The 10168-nt window shown below is 38.1% G+C and overlaps 1 protein-coding gene across 3 annotated transcripts in view; it reads right to left on the bottom strand.

Moving 5' to 3' along the window:
- Positions 1-542: 542 nt before the first annotated feature.
- The window catches only part of PDLIM3 (PDZ and LIM domain 3), a 29831-nt gene continuing 20205 nt past the window's right edge, over positions 543-10168 (bottom strand). For 2 of the 3 annotated variants that reach the window (XM_007116111.4, XM_028482137.2), the window contains exons 5-7: positions 4342-4469; positions 2607-2718; positions 543-1264 (exon numbers count right to left, since the gene is read on the bottom strand). In XM_007116111.4, coding sequence (XP_007116173.1) covers positions 1075-1264; positions 2607-2718; positions 4342-4469 — 430 coding nt within the window. In that variant the 3' untranslated portion in view covers positions 543-1074. Of the gene's footprint in view, positions 1265-2606; positions 2719-4341; positions 4470-6073; positions 6338-10168 lie in introns of all 3 variants that reach the window. The other variant, XM_024131425.3, reaches the window with a different exon arrangement.

Below are 10168 nucleotides of genomic sequence, written 5' to 3'. Positions count from 1 at the left end.
GAGCTGAGACTTTTGGAGGTAGTGGTAGAGGTGGGCTTGTTGCCTGGTCCCAACTATGTTGAGAAAACAGAGCACAAGTGGAACCATGGATTTCAGCAGAGAATACAAGCAGGACCCCAGGAGACCAGCAGCCGCTCCCTTCCTCAGGGGGTCCCCTAAATGTCTCCTCTTGGAGGTGCCATCTTGGGAAGGAGAAGGTGGTGGTGGTCAGCCTTGAGAATAAAGAACTAGCCTTGATAGAGTCTGAACCTTGACTTTGAATATTTATCTGAAAGAGACATTTAAAATGAAAGAGACTCTTTCAAAGCAGCAGAAACTGTTTTAATCTGAAAGAGACTGCATCACCTTTAACTAGCAGATTTAAAATTTCCCCTCCTATCAGCAGAAATTGTGGGCTCAGAAGAGTGAATGAGTTATGAAAACTAAAGAAGCCACATTTTTCTTAAAATACCTGAGTTGTTAGTGTACACGACGAGATATGACTGGGCCCTCTCATTGGAATGTTGATTTTATCTGAATTCATCGAGTGCCACTTCGTTAGGTATTTTAAAAATGTTTTATGTATTTATTATGTATGTTGCATCCAGTAGTATAACTGTTTGAATATGAAACTAGAGAGATCTAGGGAATTTCTCCCTGACATGCACTATTATAGTTAAAACAGATAACAGACACGTGCAGGCTGTCTTAGAATACAAGATTGTCATTTGTCGTAAGTACTGCAATTGCAAAATCAACTGGTTAAGGAAGGGCAATTAGACTCCCCCTAAAATCTTGAAGTTTACATGTTTGATAGTCATATTATAAATGTAAAATATAGAGTGTGACAGAAAAATTATTGCTCTAAATTTCATTAAGTTATTGCTAGCCCCAAAGAGAAATACAGTTGAACGTATGTTTCTGTTATAGCAGGCATCTGCCTCCCATTCCTTCTCCTGAGGATACAATGAGATAAGTGTCTAAAAGCTTGGTTCTAGATTTGGAGTCAGCCCTTTGCTCTACTTCTGCCCCAAGCCGTTAACGTCTGCCTGTGAGGGTGCGCCTGGGTGAGTGCATGTTCCGTCTGCCGGAGACTTAAGCTTTGGGATAAAGAGTGACTGTGTCGTAGCCCTCTGGGGGCCTCGTGCGGGCGCGTGCATGGGTTTCGCAGTACAGCTCCCCCTCCACGAAGAAGTAGCCCTTTTGTTTGAGGTTGAGGTTACAGTCAGCACACACGAAGCACTCTGGATGCCGATGCTTGTCCCTCGCCTTCACAACCGCACCGCTGTTGGGGGAAAAGGAGGCCTCATGAAAAAAAACCCCACAAAGCCAGAAACATGATACAAAGGCACACAGCACTACAGATAAGGCAGGTGTTATCCGTTTCACGTTCAGGAAACAATAGCTGCAAAGCTGGGCAGAGCTGTGGAACTGATGTATTTGTCGGGGAGAGGCAAGACAACCATAGTAAACCTTCACATGTGTCTCTCTGTTGACGTGTGAATATTTTTCAGATTTTTTTCGAACAGGTTTTTTGTTGTTGTTCTTAGAAAAATGGTAGGATCCTAACTTCATGATCATTCCCTGTTGTTTCTTTGAAAGAGGGAGAGATGATACCGATAAAACAGACACCTCTGCAAAGGATTCTGGTTTTGGCCAAGGTTGTTGTCTACACAACTAAAAGTCCCTCTGACTACTGTCTAGCGTGGTTGTCCAGCCTCTACTCTATGGAGCACAGAGAGAACAGATCAAAGGGCAGAGATGGAATGTCCACTGGTGGGTGGACTTGGCCTCTCCTGTCCAAACAGTTTACTTCAGCTTGGGAGCAATAATTGCTTTGGGTAACATCACACCGTCGTGTGTTTTGAGGACCTGTCTGCTCCCAGCTCCCTGTCCTGCTTGTTTCTTTGTCTCACAGCCCCTTCTGTGCTGTAACCAGGCTGATCTCCCCCTGCTCTCCTGGGATGAGTCCTGCGTAAGTGGACAGATGGTGCCTCAGCGTGTGAGCTAATGACAGAGGAACAGAAAAAAGGGATGGAAGAGGTGACCACATGGGGCGTGAGGTGGAGAGACTGAAATGCTCTGGTTCACTTGAAGGTTTGAACTGGCAAGTGTGGCTATTCACACATAGCCACAAGTCCCTTGAAATGGAAGCTGACTCTATGTCTAAAAATCATATTTCAATATTTGTGCAACTTAAGAAACCACGTAAAGATCATGTGTTTTAATTAAAAACTGGGTGACCCCCATATTGTTTTCCTGGGTTTATACAGAAAAGGAAGTGTTCAAAGACTATATACATTAACAAAGGGAGGGCTTTTTGAAGTGAAGTTATTCTTGGAAATGTCTTTTAAAATATACCTCTGGGGCAGTTTCTTTTCACCAGAATATGTCTGAAATTATAAGTCAAGATATCCGACTCACATTCTATGCTAATTTGGGGGTACATCGAAGGAATTCTGGTCAAAATGTGCTAAATGTGTGGACATTATATTTCAAGTTGATGAATAGAAATTTGTTTTTCATAGAACTTAAAGCCTTTTCTATATACGGAGTCTTAAAGTACAAGAAATAGAGAACTGACAGCAAGATTTATGATGAATTTTGGGGTTGAAAATGAAACGTACACAATGCCACTCCCACATTTGTCACAGAGTGGCATCTTCTGTGTGCTGCCAGCACCGCCGTGGACTTTTGTAACTGGAGCTCTCACACTCCGTGTTCCAGCAGGACGGTCATCTGAAAAACAGAGTGTTTCCATTTATGGCAAGGGAACAGCTGGCAACAGTTTATACTTTGCTTCTATTTTAAGGTGTGCACTTTAACCTGAGGAATTCTTAGTTGCGCCCACAATATCATTTAGGAAGAAGCAGGACTGGTTCAAGCATAATTTGTTCTGAAACGGGACCTTACAAAACAAAATTAGTTAAAAATTGTTGTAGTTGTTGTCATAGGGAGCTGTTACAAAACGCCCAGAGGGGCAGAGAGCATTTTGCATTCTTCTTTTTTTAATTGTGGTAAAATATACATAAATTCGACCATCTTATCTATTTTTAAGTGTGTAATTCAGTAGCATTAAGTATATTCCCAATGTTGTGCAACCATCACCAATATCTATTTCGAGAACTTTTTCATCATCCAAAACAGAAACTCTGTACCCAGGAAACATTAATTCCATATCCCCCCACTCCTTCCAGACCCTGGTGACCTCTATTCTGCTTTCTGTGTCTATGACTTGCCAATTCTAGGGTCCTCATATAAATGGAATCATACAATATTTATCCTTATGTCTCTGGCTTATTTCACTTAGCAGAATGTTTTCAAGGTTCATCCATGTTGCAGCATGTATCAGAATTTTCATTCCTTTTTAAGGCTGAATAATACTCTACTTTATGGATATAGCACATTATGTATATCCATTCACGTGTGGATAGACGTTTAGGTTCTTTCCACCTTCTGGCTGTTGTGCATGATGCTTCTATGAACGTTGGTGTATGAGTTTTGGTTTGAGTCCCTGCTTGCAGTTCTCCTGAGTATACGTGTAGCAGTGGGATTGTGGATCCTATGGCAATTCTATGTTTAACTTTTTGTGGAACCACCTTACTGTTTCTCACAGTGGCTGCCCTGTGTTACATTCCCCATCAGCAATGCACAAGGGTCCCCATTTCTCCATACCCTCACCAACACTCATTTTCCGTTTTTTTTTTTTTGATAGTGGCTATATTAATGGGGCATTTTGCATTTTTGTGCAACTTCTGAAGGACAATATATCTTTTGGAAGTGGAAAAACATTGGTAAGAGTATGAACTCTGAAGACAGCAGGAGTGGGCTGGAGACCCAACTCTTTCTTACTTGCTGTGTGACTTTGTACAAATCCACCCTCTCTATGCCTCATTTTCTCTTCTGTTAAATAGGGAAAATAATAGCTCCTACCTCACTGAGTTATTGTGAGGATTAAATGACCACGTGTGCAAAGCACTCAGCACAGGATTTGGAACACAGTAAGGGTTCATTCCAGTGTTATTTAAAAATTTTGATGATCATGATACCCTGGAATATGGGGGAGGCTGAGAAATTTTGCAACATTTTATGATATATAAGCTGAGCTAGCCCTTGACTACTGTGGATGGAATTTATCTTCAGCACCCTTTAATCACCAAGTTGGTGGCTACCTGGATATGTCTGGAAGCTCCTTTCCTTAACCAAGCACCAGCCAAGTCCTTTTCAGCAAAGAATCATTTGATGACTGATTAAAATCGGTTTTTAGACTCTCATTCCCGTTATGCTTGCTGCCCTTCCCCACCCTGATCCTTCCAATAGCCTCTATCAATAACGTTTCAGCAGATGTTCACGACTGCTCACCATCGTTCACTAGTTCCTGGAGCACCCTGAAGGAGCCTGACTGGCGAGGCTGCGTAGGTTCATTCCGATTGTCGTGGAGCATCCGGTACACATCCGACTGGGGGGGCACTGGGGAGGCTGTGGGTTCACTGAAACACAACATGGTGGGCAAAGCAGCATCAGGAGTGTGTGTATGTGCAAGAAGCCACAAGATATCAACAAGCAGTGATCGCTATATTTACAGCAACTCCTGGACAGAGATTCAGTGTTTTCAAGTTAAGCTCTATTATATCAATAGCTAAAAATATAATGTGAATTCACACGGGTTGCCCTAAAAATATCAGTAGTTAACCTGGGGGTCACATCAGCATTTCTCCATGTGGCAAAATCCTTTGGAGGGCAACTAAAATATCATTGTCATGAAATAGTAATTCAAAAACTAATGCTGTGTCTGATGGATATGTAATTATAATGTGAACAAAATTAACCTTTCTCAGAAAAAAAAAGACAACATACACGTGATAGAAAGTGCACGAGTGAGCCCAGTTTGATTATTCTCAGTCATAAATATGTCAGTAAAACTCAGATTCATTTCTGATATTAAACCAACAGTGTATGGTTTAGTTTTGTTAACTCCTGTAGACAAGAAAAGGTATCATTTTGCTTGTAAATTGAAGAAATTCAACTTGTCAGTGTTTGAAAGTGCATAATGTAGCAACTTTCACATAGAAGTCAGCTTTGTTGGCTACTAAATAGCCACATTATAATTCATTTACAAAAATGATAGAAGCTTTATTTTAATAACCTTTCTACAGATATATTCATGATGAACAATAAAAAAATACCAAAATAAAAATACGTGTCAGGCACTGAGTTGCTTTATTATTTTATGTCATTTAATTGCATTATCTAGAAAAGGTAGTTGCTATTTGCACATATTTTTATTACCAGTGTCGTATTTGGAAATAATCATCTTATATATCTGAAACTCCTTGCAAATGGCTTTGAAATACATTGTGGTATTATTATCACATTGTATTTATCCCAAGAGTTATCTTTGGGATATTGTTACATAGCACTCATAAGCATTATCATACTTTATAATGGCCCTATAATATTGAAAGAAGTAATAAGATTTTATCTTATAATAAATATTTTTAATTGAAAATGCTTGATGGCAAAAGTACTTTGAACAAATATGCATAATAAAGAAGAAATTAGTCAAAATAGCGATCAATGGAAATTAAATATCTATAACAGTAGCTTGAGATATTCACTTATAAACCCTTATTCATGGCAAAAATTTTAAATGAAAAATAATTAACTCTCCACAAGATGCCATTAGAAAAGAGGTATCATCTCTTTTAAAACTTCTCTGAACCTCCCATCCCTTTCCCAGTTTTTGACCCCCAAAGGAGAAACATAGATTATCCCATATTATAAATCACTTTTGAGAAGTATTGTACCAGACATTCGTAAACTACACTGTAGTTTTTCAAAAGACATATACGTTTGGTCCTTCCATGATTTCAGTTTATTGCGATCTGTCACATAAAACTCTACTTGGTTAATTTTTCAAATCGCCCTTATCATTAGGCCTAGATATCTGCAATAAATCCTTAGTATTTTCTTTTTTGAAGGCTTCTCACAAAGCTTTCTTTCAATGATAAGACAGTGTTACAAGACACCAGTTAAGTTGACATTGCCCATGTGTTTAGTTAATACACCAATGGTTCAAAAAGACTCATATTACCTCATTGAGGGTGTTTCCCCTAGAGCTGTTGAAACCTGACCCTGAAGTGTTTCCATAATATTGTCATCTGAGTACAACTGCATAGGTGTATTAAACTGAGCATGTATAATCTTCACACCAGGAAGTTCCATTTCCAAAGGAATGTTAGGGGCCATCTTAGCAGCAACTTTCAAGTCACCTGGGCAAATAGTACTAAGAGTACTGACAGAAGAAGGGGTGCTACGTCCACTGCCACCATCAATACCAGACGGAGTACTGCATCCACTGTGTTAATGACCACGTTACACAGAGATGACACAGGAACCAGAAAATCCAGACAGGAGAACACAGAAAACAAGTACAGAGAGGTTAAAAGTAAGAGGTGAATTAAATCAAATGAAAAAGAAATATTTATTTCTGGCTAGAAGTTACTTTCAAAAGGGAAGACATTTAAAAATTCATGATTGAAAAACGTTTAACAAAATTAAAAGATACAGGTGATATTGCATTGTTTGGCTCTGTTCTACTAGACAATATGTTCTACGAGGAGAAGGCTGCACGTAAAAAGAACTGCATAAAGGAAGTGGCTCAGGGAAATTACATCAGTGGGACATCCTTTTACATTTCTGAGCTGCAGTTTTTAAAACTAAAATATTAATGAATGATCCTTCACAAATAGTAATATGAATATGCAGCATGAAGATCCAATCAAATATTTAGGCTAAACATTTCAAAATAAGAAGTATTTTCAGAAATGCAGTTGGGCCTTAATTGAATAGTAATTGGCAACTTGTAGGTTACGTGATAGAGATTATGTTTTAAGACTATTTTGTAAATATTTTATTGTTACTATTTTAACTTTTTCTACTTTCATTCTTTCATTTTGTGAAGACTACACTTTAAAAAATTGTTTGGTGATTTGATATAAGCTCTAGAAACAGCCAATAAATGCCTGTCACCTTGAAATGAATGATTACAGGGCAAATAAGGTGATCTCAAACTCTGTGAATGCTACTTAGAGCTAAGATATATATATTTCTTTTATACATAGCAATTTCTTGTAAAATTTTGGAAGCACACATATATTTCCATGCATAGTTTTCATTTCCTTTTAAAGACAATTTAAGGCAACTCATTATTAAAACATCAGAAAGGCCAGTCATGCAATTTTAAGGACAACTACAGAAATTTCTTATTCTCTATGAATGGAATTTTCTGTGCATAGGAGGTTAGTCATAACTGATGCCAATGATTAAAAAGTCATTTTTATACATGCATTTTAAGTGCAGCATGAGAAATGTATTTTTTGAGAAAAGGAATATATTGGTTTTTTTAAGCACAGTCATTTAAGACAAAGCTAAAAGAAATAGTAATATTAATGTGAACTTCAGTCATGCCTGCAGGTTAGTGTTGCTGTAAACTGAAGGCAGAGAACAATTTATATGGTGCGTTTACCTGAAAGTCAGTGTCCTCTGAGAGCTCAAGTATGGCCGCATACCTGCATTTACTCTCTAGGGCTACTAATGCCAACCTCAGCCCCATTCAGAGAGCAAAAACCAAAAGCATATATTGGGCACTGATTTTACTGGCTTCATCAATGCTGCAGCCTGGATAGTCTGGGCAACCCATATCACTAGATGAGTTAAAATTTTTTTGTGTGTTGTGTTATCCAGTTCAACCACCTGCGAAGACTGAATGGGGCAGGTATATATGAACTTGCTCCTTCACTTCCCGGCTACTGAGAACTTGTTTGAGACTCAATCAGTAAATTGGTTGATCACATACAAAAATTTCAAATGGTTTACTCACCATTTTCATAGGCTCAACACTATGCTGAAATTGACTTCAGTTGGTAAAAGAATAGAAATAACATTTCAGTTATAGTGCAGTTTAGTCAGGATCGTATTGATTTGACCTCAGTATAATGAAGTTTATTAAATTGTAATTTAGGGATTTGAAACACTGAGTTTCAATATTGGGAGACTTGGGCTTAAAATAGTGAACCTTTTCAACAAGCATTTATAACTACTCGACATTACTGTGTGCCAGGCATGGTGCTAGATAGTGGAGAGGTAAACTGTGGTCAACTCAGAACTTACAGATACACCTTATTTTACAGTTGTAATTAGTATTACATTTTTTTCTGTTATTAGTGTTCTTATATACATGCATGCTTGTGTATATAACTTTATTTAAGCAGAGATTGTGTCTTCTATTTCCTAGTTTCTTTATCATTCTATTTAGGGGCCCGTGTCTATTGAATAGATAGGAAATAAACCCTAAGCAAAAAACAATTATCTTTTTATTAATTTCTGGGACAATTTTAAAAGAGCTCTTGAACTGATGCTTTAAATAAAATAGTTTTCATGGACTCTAGTCACTGTGGAGATCATCATGGGTCACCATGACCTATTCCTGTGGCCTGGAAAGGTAGATACCATTGAGATTTCTTGACATTGACTTACTGGCTTGGCAACCTGTAAGGTTGATGATACACTCAATTACTATCATACACCTGGATAGATCATTAGACAGAGAACTAATTACCCTGGTGTGTATATAGACTTTTGGGGACATGCTTCCAGAAGCGACTTGTCCAAAAACCACTCACCAAATTGTATTTTATCATTTGGATCTAGCCTTGTATGTATTTTTAATGATAGCTGTGGCTTTAAACATTTACATATTTTCATATGAAAATATTGGTCTTTTAATATGCTTCAATTATGATGAAACCATTGAAAGAACCCTAACTAATAGTAAGACCCAGGGAAATGAATATATTAGCATCTCCAACTTACTTCTGATTCAAAAGTTGTTTATTAATGGTGTAGTTATTGCTTGGTAAGTAGCCACTCAAAATTCCACCTTGATGAAGAATCATTTAGTAAGAACAAGAAATTCAGAAGCTAGAGCAAATAGAGAGGGGGCACAGGAAGAAAGGAAGGATCATAGAAGCATTTTTATAATTTTTTTAAGGTCTGTGTACTGGTACCTGTTTTTTAAGCAGATCCTCTCATCTCTGTTTTTCCACTCCCCTCTTCCAAATTTAGCTAGATTGAAAGGCACCAGCTTACAATGACAAAATTATGAGTGGCTTATTATTATCACCATGTTTGAATTAAAATGAAAATGTAAAAGAAGGGCATTACATACCTGAATCTCCTTGACTTTCCCTGAATTTTTATAAAATTAAATGTTATTGGTCTTCAGCAAAAGCAAGATCTGTGTTACTCTAATGTATCATTTTATTTGAGCCTCGTGGAGTCCTATAGCTCAAGTTAGTGAGCTTACCATTATGCTAAGCTCAAAAGAATGCAAGTATATCCATTTTACTCTGCTTCTCTGGGAAGATGTATATATTATGTATATATTTATTCAATAGTAAAAGAGCATTTTAACTTTTAATCCAGTTTTTTTAATGTTATTTAGAGTGGGGTTGGGCAGCTGTTGAATGTGGAGAAATAGAGAAAAGGTACAGAGGAAAATGGAATATGAAGGAGGCAAAAACTAAGAGAAGCAAAAACAGGATTGTTCAGAGTTGCCAGTATGAGGGAAGGGTAACAGCTCCTGATTCTTCTTGCTACTCAGGAAGTCTGATTAGGTACTCCTGGGCTTTTGTTCCTTTATGTAATGAACATTTGTTGAGCATGCACTCTGTCCCAGCCCCTTTTCTCAGTGCTGGGGATATAATATGCAGTGGGGGCAGATGTATTTGGTAGCCATTGCCTTTTTAGCGTCTTTCTCCTGCTCTTTTACTCCACTCCTTTCTGAGTCTGATATCACAAAATTGTCTGACTTATTTTGAGGTAATCCTCTGGCCCTGACTGTAGCTTATAGAAAGGTCTGCACATGGAAATCATATATCAAGTGATGACTGACCATCCGCAGCAGGCATCATAAACTCAGACATCTCTAGGGGCCAGGAGGGTCACACATATATGAAAATGGGCCAGGTATCATACGCTTAGGCATGATGGGCATTTTGGCAAGATAGAGAGTAGATGTTCCATCTTAAACTTAAATTCAGTATTTTTTTTTTTTTTTTTTTTTTTTGCGGTACGTGGGCCTCTCGCTGTTGTGGCCTCTCCCGTTGCGGAGCACAGGCTCCAGACG

Source organism: Physeter macrocephalus, chromosome 20, assembly GCF_002837175.3.
Source record: "Physeter macrocephalus isolate SW-GA chromosome 20, ASM283717v5, whole genome shotgun sequence".
Lineage (NCBI taxonomy): Eukaryota > Metazoa > Chordata > Mammalia > Artiodactyla > Physeteridae > Physeter > Physeter macrocephalus.
This window is presented reverse-complemented; position numbering and strand designations above follow the sequence as displayed.